This window comes from Alosa pseudoharengus, unplaced genomic scaffold (genome assembly GCF_046254945.1).
Source record: "Alosa pseudoharengus isolate Yale_2024_CS ecotype anadromous, Long Island Sound unplaced genomic scaffold, YU_APseudo_1.1 YU_APseudo_1.1_scf_12, whole genome shotgun sequence".
Taxonomy (NCBI): domain Eukaryota; kingdom Metazoa; phylum Chordata; class Actinopteri; order Clupeiformes; family Clupeidae; genus Alosa; species Alosa pseudoharengus.
Genome location: NW_027468587.1, coordinates 12,520,305 through 12,543,888, shown reverse-complemented (window position 1 = coordinate 12,543,888; position 23,584 = coordinate 12,520,305). Strand labels below are relative to the sequence as shown.

At 43.0% G+C, this 23,584-nt stretch overlaps 1 protein-coding gene across 1 annotated transcript in view; it reads right to left on the bottom strand.

Moving 5' to 3' along the window:
* Window positions 1-308: 308 nt before the first annotated feature.
* Window positions 309-23,584, bottom strand: part of LOC143118625 (CMP-N-acetylneuraminate-beta-galactosamide-alpha-2,3-sialyltransferase 1-like) — an 89,794-nt gene continuing 66,518 nt past the window's right edge. The window contains exons 7-8 of the mRNA XM_076279650.1: window positions 618-816; window positions 309-563 (exon numbers count right to left, since the gene is read on the bottom strand). Coding sequence (XP_076135765.1) covers window positions 309-563; window positions 618-816 — 454 coding nt within the window. The remainder of the gene's footprint in view (window positions 564-617; window positions 817-23,584) is intronic.

The following is a 23,584-nucleotide window of genomic DNA, read 5'->3' as shown; positions in this document are numbered from 1 at the left end:
TACCGTTCTCCGGCGAAAAGCATGCTGGGACACGAGAGCGAACAATCGGGGGGTTTATGTCGTTATTCTCCTAAGTTATAAGTGTAAAGTTGGTGTCTTTATCGTAACATGTTTCCCTTTTAGATATCCCTCGTGTGTGTTCCTTTTCGTGTGGGGGGCTGGACCTCCCCTGTTGGTGTAGTGTGTGTGATTCCTTGACCTGCCCTGTGTGCATTGTGATCTGTGTCTGTGTCCCTGCCCTCGTTCTTGAGCCAATAAAGCTGCCATTGAACAACGTTGGTGTCGTGTGCATTAAACGTTACACTGGGTCAGAAGTGAACATGGAAGCCTCCAATGCCGGACTGAGTGGGGGAGCTGCCCCTGCCCCGGGAGTCTTCGTGAGGGCAGGCGACCTGACCCCGAGGTGGGGGCCGTTCTAGCTCCCGCCAGCCCTTATCAGGGCTCCCAAGGCTCGCACCAAGGTTTGGCGACGAAGGGAGAGGAGGAGGGGCGCCATCATCAAAGCCTGGCTCCGCGCGGCAGACGAATCGCCGGGAGACCTCTGCTCGGGAGAAGAGGGCCGACTACTCGTGCAGCGAGAAGGAGAGGAGGACGAGAGCGAGTTCCTGGAGAGATACTCGGGCCTGCTGGCGGCGGAGTTCGCGCCAGGGGCCAGTGAGGAACGGAGCGGCGGCGAGAGCGGGAACGAGAGCGCGAGCAGCGGGGAAGACCTGCAATGTCGGTCGAGGTGGGGCCGGAACGGCTGCCCCCGCCGGGGGAGAGACGGCGCGAGCTGGCGGCTCACTTCCGGCCCTCCTCGACGGGCCGACTGTTGGCCTGGGAGAGAAGGAGCCCGTTGGTCGCGGGGGAGTTGGAAGCGGCGAGGAGAATTGGGAGCCTGGGCGGCCGCGCCTGCTTCGCGCCATTTTGGAGCCACGAGGGGTGCGTGGACTTTTGGGTAGGGGAGAGGGTGGGGGCCCTCTAGTGTGTGACTGTTTTTGTGTGAGGGGTTTTTAACTTTTGGGTGCGTGTGAGGGGCACCGTGCTGTGCTAGGCACTAGTTCTAGTTGGCCTGTTGGCCGGCGCCTTTTAAAAAAAAAAAAAACGTTCGTTGTGTGGAGTTCGATAGCATGACCATCTCGGGGGTCGTGCCTTCGCCGAGGCCGCGAAGGAGTGGAACGGGCCGGGAACAGAGCAGTACGGCTCTGCGAGATGGCAACACGAGGAGGGACGCCGAAGACGGTAGCTGCAGCGGGAGAGCTCAGCGCGGTCCGGTTGCTGTGGAGTCGGTGCCTGTCTGTCCTGGTCGGCGACTCGACAGAGCGGAGTGGCGTTGGCGCAGCTTCATCTGGCCCCCTCGAACCCCGGTGCTTGGTACAGTGTCGACGGTTGTAAGGCCACCTAGGGCCCCGTCTGGAGAGGAGGAGTGCCGTGGTGACACGCCGCGGAAAGGGCAGCCTGAGGGCGGCTGCTGAGAGGGAGCTGGTGACGAGCGGGGTCGGCCACGTGGCTGCTAGCACGCCCGAACTGGATTGCTAGCAGCGTGGCGCCCCGTTGAGTGAGCTCCTGCGGCGTGTGCACCCCACGTGATTTGGCGGTACTGTCGCACTGGACTGAGTGGCGGGCGACGCGTGCCAACGCTAGCTTGTGGCTACCTCGTGGTCGTTGCCGAGGACGGCAACGGCTTGTTGGGGGAGCTATGTAGCGTCGGCGCAAAAATACTGTGCTACCGTTCTCCGGCGAAAAGCATGCTGGGACACGAGAGCGAACAATCGGGGGGTTTATGTCGTTATTCTCCTAAGTTATAAGTGTAAAGTTAGTGTCTTTATCGTAACATGTTTCCCTTTTAGTTTTCCCTCGTGTGTGTTCTTTTTCGTGTGGGGGGCTAGACCTCCCCTGTTGGTGTAGTGTGTGTGATTCCTTGACCTGCCCTGTGTGCATTGTGATCTGTGTCTGTGTCCCTGCCCTCGTTCTTGAGCCAATAAAGCTGCCATTGAACAACGTTGGTGTCGTGTGCATTAAACGTTACAATACTAAATTCAATCAGATTCATAGCCTACATCCTGATTTGTTGATATTGAGGCAATGATTCCATGCAAAGGCTTGGGCTTCAGGGCCCCCTGACCCCTTGGGCCCCTGGGCCAGGGCCTGGTAGGCCCGTGCAGTAATCCATCCCTGGCCACAGACAGTCATATACTGTACTGTAGATGACCTGATTCCTGCCATAGATAGTCACTCAGGAGACTCCTCAACATCAGCTGTCATACAGCCAGTGGTGACTCCTCATGGTGACTCTTCATTTTCATGATGACGGCTCCCCCCTTTCTCTAACATATCCTGCCTGAAAAAGCCAGAAGGGGGGTGAAGTAGACTACTGCTTGATTAGCAGAGCATTCTCACTCAAATCAGATTTTTTCAGCCAATCTGGATGCGTCTCTCCATACAGGAAATGGACATGTTCAATGCAACCAATCTAGTGTCTGATTATTTAATGATTTTATAATTGTAATAAGTTAAGACACCAGAGAGATCTTAAACATAATTTATCTGGAGATTTTTAGTGGTGGAAATGACCATGCTGCAATGAACTCCGAAAGAATTCTATTTCCCACCTAAAGACGAACATGATACATCAGCTATAAATCCAACAGGTATTCTCAGTATCCTTTGAGTGTGTGGGGCTGTACAATTTCACACAGTGGCAGTTACATTCAAATATATTATTGGCAAAATGGGAAATATTGTACTTGAGTAGGGTTCACGGTAAGTTCCTGGTAGGTGATGGTTATAGCTCTGAGACTTGCTGAACTGAATAGAGAAATGGCTCCAACCACTGAACCAACACATCATTTTCCAGTCACTCTGCAGTCCCTCTATGAGGTCCTCTTCAGATTTATCTGAAGAACCTGCTGCCTTATCTTACTATATCAGGACAATGTTGTGTTAGTGGTACCCCCCCCCCCCCACCACCACCACCACTAAAGAAAAAGCATTTTAATTCACTAGGTCTTTGCAGTGTTATGACATAATGATGTTGCTGCAACTGCCGCCCAGACTCTGTCCCCCGACTGTGATGTAAACATGAGTGTGTTTGTTTGTTGTTTTTGGGGGAAAATGTTGATTTCATGCCTTCAGATTCCTCAGTTCAGCATAAAAATGTGCTGAGATGAGTATCAGTGCTTTTTTCCCCTTTTACAAAGCTCAGCAGTGCCCCCTACAGTGCACACGAGGAACTACAATAGCAGAAATACCAAATGACAAAGGGATTTTTCATTGACTGCCTGACCAACATCTTCACAGGGCAGGGTGAGCTTGCCATTCAACTAACCAAAGGTTTTAAAAGGAACATCCTGAGATCAACAGTTCCAGAACATACAAGATGAAGTCTGGAGTTCCAGAACATCCAAAATATAATTAAGGGTTCCAGAACACAGAACTGATTTGACTGAGGATAAAGACAGAACCAGAAATTACTCCACAAATGTAAACCTAATGTAAACCTACAGTATGCACTTCTTATAGCCATAGGGTCACAACCCTTATCCAAATCCCAAGCCATCCTTACATAGGAAATTATCTTCACTGGACCACATTTTCAGATATCGGTCTATGGGTCTACAGCATTGCATATAATTCTCTCCACATGTAATCAGTGGGGGCTGGCGATAAGATGGTTAAATCCTTTCTACAAACAACATACCTGAAGACACATATCAACGTATTTTATGGGTTAAGATATCCTTGTAAGATACCATGAAATGTAACCTTGTGTGTTAGTGAAACATAAGAATTGTATGATGGATAAGTTATAGGGCACACACGTTTTATATGGACAGTTGCAAATGAACTGACAGCAGAAATATTCTCCAACAGGTTGCTAAGGGACCAATCTCCATGACGCCCTCAAGCCAGGCATCCCTTTGTTGTTCTACAGTTGGGCGCTGCTGTGATTTTTAATAACCTGCTCCCCACATAAATTCAAATCTCCAACCTCAGCCCCCCTCGAGCCAGCACAGAGCTCAGTCACAAAGGCCCCCTTACATTATTTAAGTCGGTGTCCTCTCTGCGACCCTCTCCCTGAAGTAAGAAGGAAAAAAAAAACTGCAAAGCATTTAACAAGTTTCTGCTTCCGGATAATGAACCAACAGGATTAGTTCCCCTATACTGTAATCATATTTCTAACTGGCGGTGGCACGACTCAGAAGAAGTGGTCTCGGCTTCACTCTTTTGATGTTGCGACATATATCTGCACGATTTGACTGACATGTCTTGTGGTTCTAATTGGGTTTTATGCTTACAGCACTTACAGTGCAGCATACACCAACACCGGAACGTCACAGGCTAAGATCTTCTGCTGTGAAGGATAATTCATAGACCCTATATGCATGGGTGCAAGAAAACCACCTCATTATCCTCTGAAATACCACTGCAGTTGACACCTCAGTGGACACTAATGTGGATTGTGTTATAAATGAAGCATTGTGAATATTTCTTTTCGGTGTGCATTATGGATAGACCTTCAGATCCCTACATTTATTTGCATTCCCTTAACTTACCTATACACACACACACACACACACACACACACACTATATAGACACACAATTTATAATAGACTCACAATAGCGTAGAGCAATAATACACTGAATAGGTAAAGCAAATTCAAGGGGGTGTGTTCTGTGTGTGTTGTGCTTTCTCTGAAGACCTGACAAATTGTTTCACAGTGCAGAAATTACATACATTTACATTACATTTGCATGCATTCATTTAGCTTGTGCTTTTGTCAAGGTATAGTGCAAATAGGATACAATAGTGTAATAATAAGTACTACCTTGCATAAGAACTAGAATGTCAGTTTGGAGTCAAGCATCCTCAGTCATATCATGCTTTAGTTTCTGAAACAGGATTGTGTGAGTGAGCCCTGCAGTAAACAACATGAGTGTAAAGCCTTTGTTGCCGTGCTGGCGTAACAGCCTGGGTGAGATAATGCTCTATGCTTGGGCCAAATCTCTGGGGCATATAGGCATTGCTACCAATGGAACACATGCTAATAGCAACTGAATGCTAAATTATGCTAATAAGTCTCAGCTCCATTAGATGTGTCTTCATGGCTAATCAATTGTGGTTATCTCCTCACCTCTATCCTAGCTCTGCCATACACTAGAGAGGGACTATTTCATAAGTTAATGTCTCCTTTAATATTATACCATGCTGTTTGCGCTAACGAGGCCTTCTGCTAACTTTTCAGCTGTGATTTGGCCTTAATTGGGGACACAAAAAGGCACTTGCGATATTTTGGACTTTACAGGTCCATTAGAGGGTTGTTAGCATGGCCTCTCATCTCCATACTTTTATGCCACTGCTCTGATACACCACTGTGGGTGGGATGCATGCTATTCATGGGTTTCATCAGGTCCCTTTCCACAGATGTATAAAATCAAGCACCTTAATTATCAATGTAGACTGGATGGTGATTGATTAATACATCTGTGGAAAGGGACCTGATGAAACCCATGAATACTTGTTTAGCTCCTTCCTTGTTATGCCCAGACTCTCAGTCTCAAGAGAGTTACACTGAAAGTCTGTGGTAAAACATTACAAAAACAACAGAATTAACAAGTTTAAGTTCTGATATTAAGCAAACAGAAGAGCATTCTGTTTGGTGATAAAATGTATTTAGCATTAGTTTTTTGTAACTGTTGTCTTGTCCATAAAAATGACAATGTTGACCCTTGATGTAAATTCATTTGTTTAAAACACACCAGGCATTGTAATCCCCCACCAAGATGGTACATATGTTCCACAAGTCTGTTTAGCACTACCCTGGTGTATTCACTTGTCGCTAGTGAGCTAGTTGTTATGTGTTCAGTCTGTCATGACTGCACAGCTCATGGTCCAGCATTAGCAATCTCCTCCAGGACCCCCCCACACACACACACACACACACACACACATCCCACAGCACAGGATCAGTTGACACTCGTTTACCAATTACTACACACCAGGCTGCAGCGTAACCCAGCACAGGCTGTAAAGCAGGCAGGGTAATCTAAAACACGTCTAAGACATTAGTCCACACTCTTGTTCTTTGAGGGAGATGAGATAGGACACTTAAATCATATCTCAGCTCCTTATTGAGAGAAGAAGGTCACCATAGTTACCCATAGAGAGTGCTGTTTACAGCTCCTAGAATTCATAACTGCACTCGTGAGCATTGCTAACACATTTTCCTGGGGCTTCAGCCAATTGTTTTAAGCTTTGCTTTGTGACACAGCTAATCAAAAAACACCATCACAATGTACTGTATATCTACACATCAATCAATCAATCAATGTATTGTTTATAGTGCAGTATCACCATGCAACATGGTCTTAATACACCTACAAACAAAATTAAAAATTAAATTAAATTAATTTAAAAACAAAAATTAAAAATAGAAATAAGACAAAACATACAACCAACAAGTAAATAAAAAAGAATAATAATAACAATCATTATAATAATGATAATAATAATAATAATAATAATAATAATAATAATAATAATAATAATAATAATCAAACAATGAACGATAAAACAATGCAAGAAAAGTGAAATTAAGCAAACATTTCCAACTATATCACAACTTAGCCTACATGGGTATTATGGTGGATTTGAGTCCAGGCCAAAATGTTTGGAAAAAAGATATGCTTTTGATCTAGATTTTAAAAGCTCAACACTGCCTGCTCCCCTTACATTTAGTAGAAGGCTATTCCAAAGGTATAGCGCACGGAAGGCAAATGCTCTTTGACCGGTTGATTTTTGAACAGATGGAATGACCAACGGACTGGCATTAAGAGAGCGAAAAGTTTGTGCCGGTGTATAAGGGCTAATTAGCTCAGATAAATAAAGTGGTGCAAGTCTCAGACCAGAAGAAAGGGCATTGCAGTAGTCAAGTCTTGACAATACGAATGCCTGAATTAGTGTTTCAGCATCAGCATCAATGATAACATGGATCTAATTTCAGCAATATTGCTCAGATGATAAAATGTTGTTTTGGTGATGACCTTAATGCGAGATTGAAGTGTTGGGTGACAGTCAAAAATGACTCTAATATTTTGGGCTGTTGGACTCTCAGTAATAATGCATCCATCAACACTAACATTCAATTTATCAGACAGGTTTCTATGTTTGTTTGTTATGTTATGTTTGGCTGGTTTGACAACTAAGAATTCTGTTTCGTTGGCATTTAACAGAAGAAAATCCATACCCATCCATTTCTTAATTTCTGATAGACAGGCCAAGGGCCAAGGACTGATAACTGAGGTACTGTACCAAACTTTATTTCAGAAAATTCAGAAATCTGTAAAGTACACATTGGGTTCTATTTGATAAATAGGACTGAAACCAAGAAAGCACTGTCCCCTGGATCCCAATGTGCTTCTCTAAGTACACTATGATCTATGGTGTCAGGCTGCACTTAAGTCAAGTATCAACACTAATAACTGATCTGAATCAACAGTGAGAAGTGGTAGATCATTTGTAACTCTTATCAAGGCAGTTTCAGTGGAGTGACGGGTTCGGCAACCAGATTGAAATGGTAGGTATAGGTAGGTAGTGTGTTAGTCAGCAACAGACCTTTCAAGTAATTTGGACATGAAAGGCTGATTAGATATTGGTCTATAATTCTTCAGAATTTGTGGATCCAAATTGGGCTTTTTAAGCAGTGGTTTAATAATGGCTGTTTAAATGCTGATGGCACAGAACCTAGAGCAAGTGACTTGTTCAAAATTAGAAGAAAATAATTAAGTAAGACAGGCAATAATTCCTTTAAAAGACTAGATAGTATTGGGTCTAATAGACACGTTGTCCTTGATAAAGGGACTTAAGGGTATAGTTGGAACAAGATATAGTTGGAACATTGGAGTCTATTTTCTCCCTTCCTGTACAAAATCTCTGTGCAACTGCAACACCATGCTGTGTACAGCAACACACTGTTATTCCATGGCAGCATGGGTGGAGATTTTTCTAATAACATCAATGCTATATAGCGCTATTGCACAATTAAAATTCTCATCCCATCACTTCATATTCTTTTAATAATATAACATGTATGACCAGTATAAGCAATGTGGCCATATCTCAAGGGGATAAAAGAAGGCACAAATAACACAATGGGAAAAAACAGTAAAAGGATAAAACAAACAGAGATAAAACAAAATGGAAAAATATATAACCCACTACTCGTGGTCAGGCATGCCGTGTTGTGTAGAGGGGTTGTATTCATGTAGTGGGTTGTGGCATTGGGGAAATCACTTCCTGCTTGTGATTTACACTTCAAAAACCCATAGGCACGAAGATATGCTGCTGCTAGTGTTGTCTCTTTTGATCTGATCCACCCCATAAGGCTTGCCAGGGAGATTTCCCCTGCAACTCCACACCAGATCTCCGCAAATTAACAGGGCAGGAGAAGAGGCGGGTGGGGAGGAACGGGGTGGGGCAGGGAAACATCTGCTGACAAACCCACCCACCCCCCACCTCTCAATAGGCAAAATTCAACTAAAACTCATGAAACATTATTATGAATTCAAAGGGGTGAATCACTGGAGCACACATATGTCCATGTTCCTTTTTTTAATTTTATTTCTGGTCGGTGCAGAAAAAAAAAAGATTTTTGATGAAAAAAAATTGGTTTGATTGTTTACATCTTCACAGTCTTACATTTCATGATATTATTAATTATTTTGATGTAAAAATAAAATCTTCAACCTCTAAGGTACAAGAGGAGTGTGACTTTGATTAGACAGAACAAAACTGTTTCAAGCCCCATTTAAAGGCTTAATTTCCAGTTCCTTATTGCACACCATAAACACATGAAAAGACTTTGCAAATTTAATATCTCCACTCTGCCTTCTTATGGATAAGTGATGAGCGTAACAACAGCCCAGAGTACTAATTTGTCTTATGTATTGGCCAACCAGTGATGATCTATTCTTCACTAACACTAGTTAGAATAAATGTAGATAGAAATAATTAAAATGGTTAAACTCGCAATTATCTTAACGTAATGTATACATTTAATTAATGTTATTACAATCTACATAAACACAATTAACATAATTAACATACACATGTTAAAAACCCTTCCTGGAGCAATATTGTTAAGTTTTTATGTACACACACCGCTCAGTTGTGTTTAGACTATGTTCTGACACTGCCTCTATGCACTAATGCATGCCAAAAGCTTTAATGTGTTTTCTTCCCTTGAGATACAGACAAGTTATTCAGGTTCTGCCCACCACCATTACTGTTGTCAGGAATTTCATGGGCAAGAAACAAACAGCATTCCCTTATCAATGTCAGCACCCTGCAAATAATCATGTAGATTGGGCAATTATGTGGATTCCATTATAAGCGAGCCAGTGCCTTTTCCTTGTCACACATCTCTACTAATGCATTCCAAACAGGGCGCTGGACTCCGAGCCAGACAGATATTTAGAGGAAGCAGTGAAGTGTGACAGACCCTAAAATATGTGCTTTCTGGATCTTCCGCTCTTTTTATCCCTCCCACTCTCCCACTCTGTGTTTTGCTATGGCTTTGCACATGTTTTCTTTTTCTGAAACTCTGTGGCCATCAGTATAATATATGCAAATAGGTTCCTCTCTGGAGACTTCCATTTTCTTTGAGAATAACATTTTTTCTTCGGCATAATTATTTTTTTTTAGTTGATACCATTGTAAGCCACGATCATCTACAGTGTATGGCCTGTTCATGCTGTGTTCTCCAGTCCAGTAATGCTTTGTATATCAGGCCTATATTAACAGTGCATCTGAACTCAATATAGTACCATGCTGCATAGTATGGCCCTATTTAATCTCAATTATGCCTTAATGTAATATGGATCAAATTAGTCCATGCAGTAATTGATTATACTGGAAATGACTTGACCACTATTTCAGTGCGCTTGAGTGTGATGTCTTGGTGTTAATGACTTTAACATTGCTGGCAATTGTGGTAGACCTCTGGAGTGCTGACCCCCATATAAATCTCCTAATTATCGGACACTGATGCAATCTGCGATAATCAAATTAGTGCGGTGGAAATGTCATGTACTCTTGCGTCTGCTGAAACCTGCTATTCTTCATCTCTCTGCTCTGGCTACAGTCTGGCCTTAGATGCACCTCCCAGGCACAAGTGGAATCCTGACCCCGGAATGGGCGATCCTGTAGGTCACTGGTCATCAACATTTAAGCTTTTGGCTTTTAAAAGGTCATCAAGCAGCCTGAAGTTTTGCGGCTAGCGTCACTGCGGCATTTCATTAAGCGTTCTCAAACAGCAGTTGAAATCGACCTCAGGTTTGGGACAAAAGTAGTTTGGATCCGCTTTGGTTTAGCATTGCCTTCTGGGGAACCTGACACACAAAAAAAATGTTACACAAAAAACAGTGTATTTCAGCTGATAGCTGAGATGAGTCATGCTGCAGCTCACTCAAGCATGACCTTGAGTGGTTTTGTCACCATGCATTGGACAGGGGTCAAGCTCATGAATGGCTCCTGTAGAGGTCACCACACACAGGTGGGGCTATTTATCTTTTACAGGACAAGGAGAATGGACAGAGGACGGACGCCGCTGCCTGACATGCAAAGCTGTGACATGCTAGGCAACCAAAGACTGCAAGGCAACTTCTCAGTCCTAAATTGCTGCACAGCCAAGAGGCCTCTCCAGAAAGAATTTTCAAATGATACAAAGCAAATACAAATAATAGCCAAAAATAAGAAATAATATTTTTCTTTGCTGGTTTTCTTATTTTGTGCTTTTGTAAAACCCTTTCACTGTTCACTCTATTGATCTCCTACAGTTTAAAATGAAACCATGAAAGCAAAAAAGACAAAAGTAAAAAAAGTGGCATGTTGTTTTTCCTTAACTTTAAAAGCAAAAGCACATTCTAAAACATGCATGCCAAAATGAAATTTCAACCTTACAAATTTCATCATATCAATTGTTTAGATAATAATATCAATAAATGTAACTACATTGACATGAAATGATTCTATGATTATAGAAAATTCTATAGTATGTAATTATTCTGCTCACTGACTCTTGTGAAATGAGCAAAAGCATGTCCAGCGATTGTGACTACAGTCCTATCAGGTTTACTAATTAACACAGGTGTAATTGTAAATGTTGTGAAGGATTAATAAAAGAACATACTGTATTTAACTAATCCTCCAATTTAATTCGGTCATTAATTAAAATGTCTGACTTTCCACATTAACTGAAACAGTAATCCACAGTTCAATCATTCATAAGTAATAGTGCAAATGTGGTTAAATGGTTTTTGAATTTAATCAAATGTTGACTTTTTCATAAAAAGCAACATCTAACCCAAGAGGTGCCAATGATGTGCCAAGTGCTCTAAGTGCAAAATGTTAAAGGTCAGTGAGCAAATGTAACTAAGAAGGACACATTTGGATTATGGCATTACAGCTGCCTCATTAGCTAGCTACTAAACCCTAACATTTCATTTTTTTATATTGGCAAAAGCAAGCTGGTTTACCCCTCAAATAAATTTGTTCAATCTTCCCAATGCAAACTTAGATGTTATGGGCCAGCTAGGCGCTGCAAACAATGCTGGAAAATGTCATATTTGTTGATTATAGACCTCTGAAGTTTGCCTACAAAAAAAGCTTTCATCTTTGCCCATATAAGGAGATTTGATATCTTGTGATTTATTTTTTGCTATGGGAAAATAACATGGGGAATTTGAATAATCGCACCTGTTACTCTTGCCGGGATGAAGAAGTCTGAAATGCAGACATTTTGTGTAGGCTCTGTGATCAAACAGGACAGCAAACTTTATGCTACCCCTGCGCTAACTTGTGTGCACCTTGCAATTCATAGATGCCAACTGCATCTCTGTAAGGCATTGGCATAGATTTAGATGGTCCCCATGGTGACTAGTCACCATCACTATTTTGAATTCCCACATTTCTAAGATTTTTCTCAAAATTAGGCCCTATGTCCCACAGTTCCTATATTTTTAAGATTTTTCTCAAAATTAAACCCTGCGTGTTCCCACATTTCTAGGACATTTTAAAAATTAGGGTTAGCTTAGGGACAGGGTGGGACCAGGGCTGTGGGAACATAGGTAAACTCCCGTCCTTAACCTTCTCCTCAAGTTGCAACTGGATTATGGACTTCCTTACTAACAGACCCCAGACTGTTAAAGGTTAAAAGTGCCTAAGTGCCTACATTTCCTATCTAAAACGTGTCTCTTCTCAAGTTAGAAAGTGTAATAAGACTAACGTAAAAATGAAACATAGTGATTTTCTAGGCTGATTTGACATGGAACTATACTCTCATTCAGGCCCATTCTATCATACAGGCAGTGCAGACAAGGTGGAACTCTACACTACACATGTTGGTGAGGATGATATTCATTTGATTATCATATGCTAGCGACCATGGACATTTTTCACGTCTGTCAGCAGAGGAATGGTCCATATAGCATCGAACCTGGCAGAGATCCTTGGACCGCTGGAGGTGGTGACACTGGAATTCAGTAGAGCAGACTCATCCACATCTTGCATTTTACACAACCAGTAGAGCAGACTCATCCACACCCTGCATTTTACACATCCAGTAGAGCAGACTCATCCACATCTTGCATTTTACACATCCAGTAGAGCAGACTCATCCACATCCTGCATTTAACACATCCAGAGCAGACTCATCCACACCCTGCATTTTACACATCCAGTAGAGCAGACTTATCCACACCCTGCATTTTACACAACCAGTAGAGCAGACTTATCCACACCCTGCATTTTACACATCCAGTAGAGCAGACTCATCCACACCCTGCATTTTACACAACCAGTAGAGCAGACTCATCCACATCCCGTATAGCAGTGTTACGCTGTTTACTGGAGTCAGAGGGACCAACCACCAGGGGTATGCAAACCATGTGAGAAACCATGCTGGACAGCTTGCAAAAAAGGTTTGCAAAAGTTAAAGAATCTAGAGAGATGGTGCTTGCCTGTGTCCTTGACCCACCATACAAAGAGCGTCCTTTGGCACCAGAAATTCTTGGTACCGACTATTCCATTGTTGTCATCCCAGTGACAGTTGGTATTCTGCTGATTAAATATTCCCAGTAGTGTGGATTTTAGCAGATGGACTTTAAATGTGGACTGCTGGGTGAATCCTAATAGGACTGAATAGCAATTTATCAATTCTGAATGATCATTAGTGTGAAAACAACACACAGAACTTCAGAGGAGATGTTATTCAGGACTAAAATGTGCAAGAAAAAAGTATTTATAAAACCATAAAGTAACAAAGCATAAGAGCTCTGGGCTGTTTAGAGTCGCCTCCACACATGCACCTTCTCGTATTTCTCTCAGACAACGTTTTTCCCTGACCGTCTTATTTCCTCACACTTCCTCCGAGGGGACCCATAAATGGCTGTTATGTTTCTGACTGTGAGAGTGCAGCTCTGAGGGAGATAGAGAGACAGAGAGCGAGATGGAGAGTGTGACACAGACAGAGAAAAAGGGAGAGCATGAAAGAGGGAGTCAGAGAGAAAGAGAGGAAGACAAAGAGAGTGAGAATGAGGAATGGGCCCCTTTCATAAGCAGCAGCTTAAATCATCTACACTCTCTTTTGTGACGTGTCCCAAAGGTTATCTTCCTGTGGGCTCCGGATCTGTACTGGGGTCATGCAGTGTGTGACTGCGGGGAGCCACACAGAGACGGACTCCACAGGAAATCAACTCGGCCAATTGACTGGAGCCACATAACCTATTTCAGGAACCAGCTTTTATCACTTTTACTCGTGCAATATGAATTTCCCGTACCTGCATTTCATAAATCAGGGTGGTGGTGGCCACTCTCACCCTTCTAAATGAAGATGCGGTTGAATAGATCAGGCCTGATGGAATTGATATAGTGTGTGTGGGTGTTGCAGGGGTGGCGGGTAACACAGGAGTGTTATTTTACAGCCACAGAGCTCTATGTTGTGAGACGCTGAATTTATGGGGGCTCTGGGCTCTCCCGTGAGAGAATGTCCCATTGTGCTTGCCGTCCTCTCTCACACACAAAGGGATGAGACGGGAGATGAGCGATGAGGTCTGAGGCCCCTACTGTATCTCTGAGATGGGCTTCAATTTACTGAATCTCTGTGCTCAGCAGAAGCTCTTGACCGACACAATCAAGACCATACCAGAGCTAAGGATTAGGTTTCATGGCAATAAACATGTGTGCCTTTGCATTTCAGGCTGAAGGAATGCACTGCTATAGTTCTGATTAAGGGGCAAGAGTCTGTCATTTCAAAGCTGTCACCAGGATGATGTCATCTCACTACTGGAAATGAATTTCTTTACATTTACAAGGCAAACTCATCTCGTTTTTTTTTTTTACACCAATGAGGGAGACGTTTTTCTGGCTTTGCATCTTGATTAATGGACAATCAGCTCATCATCCAAATCTGAATCTGCATTTGTTTATTTCTCAGGGATTTATGATTTATTTCTGAACTCTGATTGAAACACACATTATGACTATATTGACTAGAAAGAGAGGGAAGAATTCACACCCCTGATCAACTAACCAGCGACTACTAGCCAATCAAGAGGTAGAGTAGAATGCTAGCTGGAAACATCTTTCCAAAGTGTCTTCCAGAAGAGGATGTCCCTAAACCCCCCCAGTTGTAGACGGTTTATCTTTCTATGCAATGCCCTCACTTCTTTAAGTTATATTTTTTGGACATTTTGGCCTTTATTTGTCAGGACAGTGAAGAAAAAGCAGGACATGATTGAGGGAGGGAGATTTGAAGTGGGATTAGGAAATGACCTCAGGCCAGACTCGAACCTGGGTCCCTGTCAGGGATGGATTACTGCACGGGCCTACCGGGCCCAAGCCCAGGGGCCCAAGGAGTCAGGGGGCCCAAGCCATTGCATGGAATCATTGCCTCAATATCAACACATCATATCAACACATAGGCTATGAATCTGATTGAATTAAAGTATTGGCCATCCCCAAAATGCACCAGAATACAGGAAATCACATCAAATAAATAAAAAAAAATGTCCCCCGCAACAATTAGTGGGGGGCCCTTAATACATCTGGGCCCAGGGGCCTGAAAGTTCATAATCCTTCCATGGTCCCTGTGGGCACTGAGGGCCAAATGTATGTATATTTGCGAACGTAGTCTTATCAGCGCCATGGACAAACCGCAGATTGTGAACGATGTCAGACCCAAGTTTCCGCCGATAAACGCAATTTATTGAGCCTACATACAAGCGCAGTTGAAGTTAACTGATGACAACATTAAAAAGAATCAAATGTTTAGCGATCATGAAATAATACCATAAGATGTCAACAAGCAGGGAGATAATGAAGATCAGTAGTTCTACTCAAACTACTTGTGCACGTAGGCTATTAAATACTGGTCAAATCTAGCAAGGAAAGTTTAAGTGAATGACGTGAAAGTGAAAGTAAGACATTCAAAAGTTAAGGTTGCTTTTGATAGTACAAATACTTACAAAACTGGTGCTCTAAATAGCAATTCTGTTGTCTTTGAAAGGTTCTCTTATTGACGCATTGAACTGCAATTTGCAGGGCTCGAATTATCTTTTTTTCTTTAAGGGGGTCTCTCTATCTCATAAAAAGTTGGCACACCCCGCATATCGTAACAAGGCGATACAATGAAATAGCCTAGGCGCAAGTGGCGCTTTTGCGCAGTAGGCCTACAGTATATGCGCACGGTAGGCCTAGGCTTTACCTTGACACACGCACACAACAGACATAGATTTTTCATAGAAATTGATTACTTTTAATTAATTTCAACATAGTAGGCTATTGATTATAATAGTCTATATCTCATTTCAATTTCACAATACAAAGACATAGACTAAACAATTTAGTCTGTGCCATTCTCAAATTCACAACGTAACTCATTTAAACCAGACCACCGTCTCAGATAGGCTATCCTCATTGTCAAACACAATAATGTATATAGTGTAAGTTATACACAGGGGAAAAATCACTAACTGGCAGAAATGAATAAAGCCAGCCAAACTATGTTCTAGTAGGCTAATGTGTTGAACCGTGGAAAATTAATAGACGAACAATTTTGGAGTTTGCACTGAGATATTGTCGGGTAGCCATTGAATATTCCGACATCAGAGATTGCTAACAGGTGTTTCAAAATAGCTGGGAACTTTCCGGAGCTCTGAATGGCAGAGGATAGCTAGATCATCAGACAACACAATCATTGTAGGCTGCATTATGGGCCATAATTTATGGCTTCAGATTTGCAAGTGCTGTCAAATCGATACGGTTTGCTCATATAGTCTAGTGGTGTAGTGGTGAAGTGTCATGCTGCGTTCAAGAGCGTAGTGTAGGTCTACGTCCCGTAGCCTATATTTTAATTTAACGTCTTTAATGATAAGAGATCGCACAGGGATGGATAATGAGCGGTTGTTTAAGATTAAATTACAATGCCAGACACCTTCAGATATGAGAGACCCCCTCAGGTTTTTGACTTTGCTTTCATGGGAGCCAGTCCTCACTCTATGGGAGCTCGGCTCCCTCTGGCTCCCACGTAATTCGAGCCCTGGCAATTTGGATTAACACCTGCTTTTACAAGGCGGAAGTATTTAGGCACAGAATAGACGTACGCTTTCACAAGCAGTCTTTGTAAATACCGCGGAATACATAATTAGGTGCTCTTTACGCTTCCCCTCCCATATCTTTATGCTAAACTCCCACTTTCCCCAGGATCCTCCCACACGAAAAATGCAATGTGCCATTTTCAGCTCCGCGACAGGCAGTTTGCGCTTTAATATCATTGCGGCCTGTTTGTACAGTACTTACCTTGCTTCATTGACCTGAAGTGGGTGCAAAAGCGTTAGTACATCTGGCCCATAGTACATGTATGTTAGTGGTACGGGACTGCTGCGCTGCGTCTCCCCCATTCCCACCTGTTTAAACCTCTAACCTGTTTGCATCTCTGATCAGGCAAAGACACGCCATATTTTTCACACACACCAGGCACTGCCTCAGAAAGCTGCAGGCAAAAGAAATAATATTGAACAAAATGTAATGTAAGGATTCAAAACACACACACACACACACTCACACAACTCTACACTGACATGGCAATAGTGTGTATGCTCTTTGTTCTCTATCAAACTCTCCATGGCAAAAATCCAGGTTTTTATAGCTTACATCATTTCCATAACTTAACAGGAATGTTTGTTAGTTGCCTCAGAATGTGATGGAGCAGACCTCTCTACCCCACATGCACATGTTGTCATGCCCCATTTCACTCATGTTACGCAAAATATCAAACAGTCGACTGTATGCATTTAGCCTATCAGCTGTTCTTTTTGTTTTGTCAAACACATGAAAATAATCATTTTGGACGCATTCATGCATGTTGTCATTTTGGAGGCTGGGTAGGGTTTTGTAAAAAACCTTTCATTAGAAGTATTCTATCAGTTCGGCTGCCATTTCATTCTCATTTGTCAAATCAGCAATTATACTCATGTCCTCTGGGTCTCTGCAGTGATTTCCAGTGCAATTAGAGGGATGAATGATTATCATCTGCCGAATTGATTATAAGTTACAACGAGGAATCACTTACAATCAGCCCGCTTCAGATTTCTCTCTCACATCCATTTTTTTAAGCTATAGCAATCTTACTGTTCGTCATCCCCCCCCCCCCCCATCTAGCTGTGATCTATGAATTCATCCATGTGCCATATAAAGTAAATGAATGTTGACGATATGATAATACTATACTGGTTATTCTAGCATGCATACTCGGGGTCTCCATCATGTTTATGTGGTCCCAGTAAAATATCACTTCATCAATTATTAACGGTGCTGTCCTGAGGCGTTCCATTCCTTTACTTCTCCTGCGGTGGGTGTACGTCACACTGATTTAGGCACCCGTTTCTGACACCACCTTTGACAAACACGGTGAGCGGGCAAGACTCGGAGGCACGCGGTGGTGAGGCCTCATTCAGTGGTGTAATGAAATCTTTCTTTTTTTTCCATCCATCTCTGGAGCGGTGTATGTGTGTGTGTGTGTGTGTGTTGGGGATGGGGGGTCTTCCATTGGGGGCTGTGTCTCTCTGGTATTATCCACAGGGGAACAGGTGGCACGTTTTATGGCAACTGATGTGACATATATTTAACTGGGCCCTGTCGTAAAGCATTGTTCCCGTCTCCACCTCCAAGACTCTGTGTGGGAAAATTAAAAAGTCATTGGCAGTCGGGAGACGTGTGGAGGTAACGTGTAGCAAAGATGTTTTGAATTCAGGAGAGAGCTTCTGCATCTCTGCTGTGAATATCAACTGCTGCAGTTAAGGTGTCACAGGAGATGCATGATATGGCCTTATGATATGGACTAATAAAAGGCATTCTTCACACACACATCCATGCACACATATGCACACACTCACAAAAACACACACACATACACACATATGTATGCTTACATGCAGAAACCCAAAACTGCGCCACGCCACACCACACACCCACACTTCTCCTGTTTGACATCTCAAGCTTGGAATAATTGATCTGTCACTGATTTGTATGTGTCCTAGGCTTGTTAGGAATGAAAGTAGTGATTTATGAGAAACAACATTCAATTGAAAGTCATATGTAAGGATGTCGCATATATTTGTAATGCTATATCATTTGAGAGAGGGAAATGGCATTTTTCATTTAGTTCATCCCTCGTTCTGTGGAGTAGGTACGCTCATATATACTGTAAAAGGTATTGTGCATTTTATGATTAAAGCATGACATTTTGTCCAGTGTTTTTAGAGACTGTACACTTAATTTTCAGACATGGAGCCACTTCAGATTTGACCTCTGGGGCCAGGCAGACTCAAAACTAATTTCACTAATTTTCATTCTGATTCAGCCAGATTGAGTCATTCTGATTGTACTGTGCAATCTAGAACTTTCATTAACTGCCATGCATAGAGTGTGGTAGACACTACTGAAATTGTGTATGTCGCACTGTCTCCTAGCTGTGAGTCGCAATTAAGGCAAGCAGTAGCTAACCACAGTTACAGTAGCTTTAGCAAGCAAGGATAATAGCTTTTTTCACAACAATCACGCTGTTAAATAAAGTTAACATGTCGATTACAGAAAGGTTGGGCAGCCATAATCGGTTGGATAGTATAAATCAAATGCATCAAAAATTATTTCTGTTCCAATTAGTTTTGGGTTGAGTAAAATGTTTATACAGATTGTCTGGACTAAAATTCTCTGTGTGAACTAATAATAATAATAATAATAATACCTTCAACTTATATAGCGCTTTTCATGGTACCCAAGGTCGCTTTACAACACATGAAAGGGGGAACCTCACTAGTAACCACCACCAATGTGTAGCACCCACCTGGGTGATGCACGGCAGCCATTATGCGCCAGAACAGTCACCACACACCAGCTTGAGGTAGAGAGTGAGGGAGTGAATGAGCCAATTACAGTGGGAGATGATTAGGGGGCCAGATTGGATGAGCCAGGATGGGAATTTAGCCAGGACACCGGGAATCCCCCTACTCTTTGCGATAAGTGCCATGGGATCTTTAATGACCCCAGTGAGTCAGGACCTCGGTTTAACGTCTCATCCGAAGGACGGCATCTCCTACAGTGCAGTGTCCCCGTCACAGCACTGGGGCATTGGGATCGATCTTTTTTGGCCAGAGGGAAGAATGCCACCTACTGACCACCCACCAACACCACTTCCAGCAGCAACCTAGTTTTCCAAGGAGGTCTCCCATCCAAGTACTAACCAGGCCCACACCTGCTTAGCTTCAGTAACTCAGCTAAGACAAGGTATCCATTGGTCTGGCTGCTGGCTACTGTGTGAATGTGTATGGACCATTGGCACATGGGCCTTCCTTCACCGTTTCTATGACTTGTGCCATCGCTCAGTGGTGTAGTCTACGTGATACGCAGGACTACGCAGTATACCCACTTAAAGGGACACCAGGCAACGTTTTCATGTTAATTAATCATCTTCGTAAGTCGGTATATGGTTAAATGACTCATTACAGGGCGAATGAAGACTCTCTCGCCCGCCCCTACTGCCTGTAGGAAGAATATCCCGCTTGCAAGTTCAGTGTATCGTACACGCCGACCTTCAGTCTCACAAAGTCTCAGACATCGCGAGAAGCAGGATCAGTTTACATCCTGCATCCACAGCACAGAGGCAGGCTAACGAAACGCTAGCGATTGTTGCAAACGTGTGTATGATGGCAGAACCGGCAAAGAAACAGCGAAAACCCTTGACGGAAGATGCAAAGAAAAGGAAAAGAGGTTTGTAGGTTTGTTTGGTTGTACTTTAATCGGCAGATATTGTGCCTCTTTGTCCCATTGCTCCTGAATGTGGCTTCTATGACAGTCTCATCACCTAACCTGTCCAGCTCTGGGGGTAATTGACCTATTTCATATCAGCACCTCCACGCCCTCCCCCTCCCCGTTCAGAAGGATCTCTTAAGCAGCAACAACCTCTTAGTTCATATTCTCAGCCGGCACATAGCACGGAATGTGCAGTGGAAAATACTGATGCCAGCAGCAGGGGACAATGCAATGCGCCACCGTACAATTATATGATGATTGTCTTGCATGTTATTCCCAGGGTCCCTGCAATAGAAATGGTACTGACTAGTTCTGAGAACATGCTGGGACCCAGTAAGCCTATGACATTCTCTATTCCCGTACAAGAAATAGAAGACCCCTAAGTCTACCCCTATCAAAGGAACCAGATCCTTCCGGGCACAGACAACACACAGAGACAGTCATAATATAACAATACTTATTGACACAGTTTGTATAAAACTATAGCACTATTAGGCACAGGGGAGGGCAGTTGTTACAGGACACCACCAGGAGGCATACACACCCACCAACATTCCACCATTTCCTCTGACAGGCCTAGCCTGGGTTTTCCCATGTTGCCTTACGCGCGCAATTTTATTCACGCTGCTAGGCAGCCTGGATTCCATGGAGCAAATTTTCGCCTCAGTAAGGGGACCAATCACAGAACGGAGGGAGGGCAGCAAGACGGTGACGACACGGTGACCGTGATTTGTTCAAGTAAGAGTTGTTCCTGGACCAACATTCTAAAGACGGTCCTGGACCAACAACTCTTTAACCAATCACAGCCTTGTGATGTCATCAATGTGAGTCTTCTGCTTCTCCCATTGCCATTTTGAAATTTCCCTCCAGAAACAACCAGTGGATCACCAACTTGTATCTCAATAAAGGTAGGTCCATGCATATTTGTGTGTAAAATAGTTGTAAAATAAAGTAATTCCGAGTGGAATATGAATATATGCACCTTAGATTTTTTTTATTTTCGCTTTAGTTGACTTGGTTCCATGTTTGTCTAATGTAAGCTGCCAGGCTAGGGACCATACATTTACTGTAATACATTAGCTTCCTAATAGGTAATTCAGTGGCTATGCATCTTTTAAATAACTTATTTCGAAGGGATACAGTAGTTGAAGTAGCTTTGAAGCTCATTTAGCAATCTTGGTACCACTGTTATTATGTTAGAGGCTAGGCTAGGGAACATAAATTTATGCTACAAAATTAGCTTGCTAATAGTTAGGAGCAGCATGCAACTATGTGAAGTGCCAAGCCGGTGTTATGTTAGTTCACTTGCTAAGGAGCACACTTTTGGACTACTAATGTAGCTTGGTAATAGGCTAAAGCAGTAGCTTTTGTTTGTACATTGTCCTGGAGCGACGTTGCCATGTTGGTCTTGGACCGTCTTTACAATGTTGGTCCAGGACCGGCTTTACAATGTTGGTCCAGGACCCACATTGTCATGTTTGTCCAGGACCGTCTTTACAATGTTGGTCCAGGACCCACATTGTCATATTTGTCCAGGACCGTCATTACAATGTTGGTCCAGGACCGGCTTTACAATGTTGGTCCAGGACCCACATTGTCATGTTTGTCCAGGACCGTCTTTACAATGTTGGTCCAGGACCCACATTGTCGTGTTTGTCCAGAACTGTCATTACAATGTTGGTCCAGGACCGTCTTTACAATATTGGTCCAGGACCCACATTGTCATGTTTGTCTAGGACCGACATTGTCATGTTTGTCCAGGACCGTCTTTACAATGTTGGTCCAGGACCGTCTTTACAATGTTGGTCAGGGACCGTCTTTAGAATTGTGGTCCAGCACCGTTTTTACAATGTTAATCCTGGACCAACATCGCCATGTTGATCCTAGACCAACATTGTAAAGACGGTCCTGGACCAAAATGGTGGTCACTCCTGGAAGATGTACAACAAACAAAAGTGACTGCTTTAGGGCTGTATTTTCGGTCACCAGCGCATGGCGTAAAGTTCGTTATTCACCGGCGCGAAGTTGAATTCGTTATTTTGCACCTTTATTTTTTAAGCATTGCGCCCAGGGGTGTGGCAATTAACAACCTAGGGAGGGACCTGGCGCATTGTCTAAAAATCGCTATCATACACCACCTAAACCTGGTCAGAAGTCAATGGCGAGTTGTTCATATGCTATTTTAAGAGCGCATGTCAACAGTCATATTGGCAGGTGCACGCACCATCCTTCTATCATTCATGAACGCACACCAGCGCACGTCCATGCAAAGCATTACAAATTGCACGATTACAATGGTAAACATAATTAGAATAAAGATATTACGAAATACTGTACATCTCATGATGAGTAGTTATTCACCATCATTTGCAAATTGGTAATGACGGTTAAAAGTGATTAGGGGAGAGGCGAGAGACAAGTATGGAGCACAGCTGAAGACGCACTGTCACGAGATATAAGCAACTCCTCTGCAGGATAAATGTTGTTTTATTTAGTCATTTGAGCAACATTAGGGTAAGTGTTGCTTTTTCCAGCCTATGTTTTCGATGGTAACCCATTGTCAGTCAATAGTGAAAGTAACTGCATATAACTGTCTTGTCGTTGACTGACTCCTTGGTGAAGTTAGTTTCACTTTGCCAATGAGTTCAAATAATAGACGAGTGCAAATGCGTGAAGGCTATGCTAGGTTTTAGTAAAGCATGGTTTAAGAATGACTATTCCATACGGTCTTGCAAGCAGCCTCCTTCAAATGCGCCGTTGAATGCCAAAATACCGATGCATTTATTTGACATATCGCGCGTTGCGCCGTTAAAGGGAATGACAGATGTCATTCTCATTGGTTTAAAATGATGTTACGCCCCAAACACACCCATATGACTGATTAAAAGACCTAGGAACACCTTGTTACGCCATGCGCTCCACTTTTGAGAACGAAAAGCGAAGCGGCGGTCATATAGGTTTAGTCAGAATTTTTTCTTTTTTTTCTTTTTCGCATGCCCAAATTTCCGTCAATGAGTCCCGGGACACTGAAAGACCGGGGTAGACGAAACTTGGTGGGCATGTAACCCCACAGGGTTAGCATGGAACCATCGTTTTTCGTTTTGATCTGTAGCCCCCCCGCTGGACTGGACCCCCCGAAAGGAGGGTAGGGCAGACACAGTTTTCTGTGAATATCTCGAAAACCGTAGGGTTTAGGAGGACCATTTTTTTTGTATGTTGATCTCAAGGGGCCATGTCA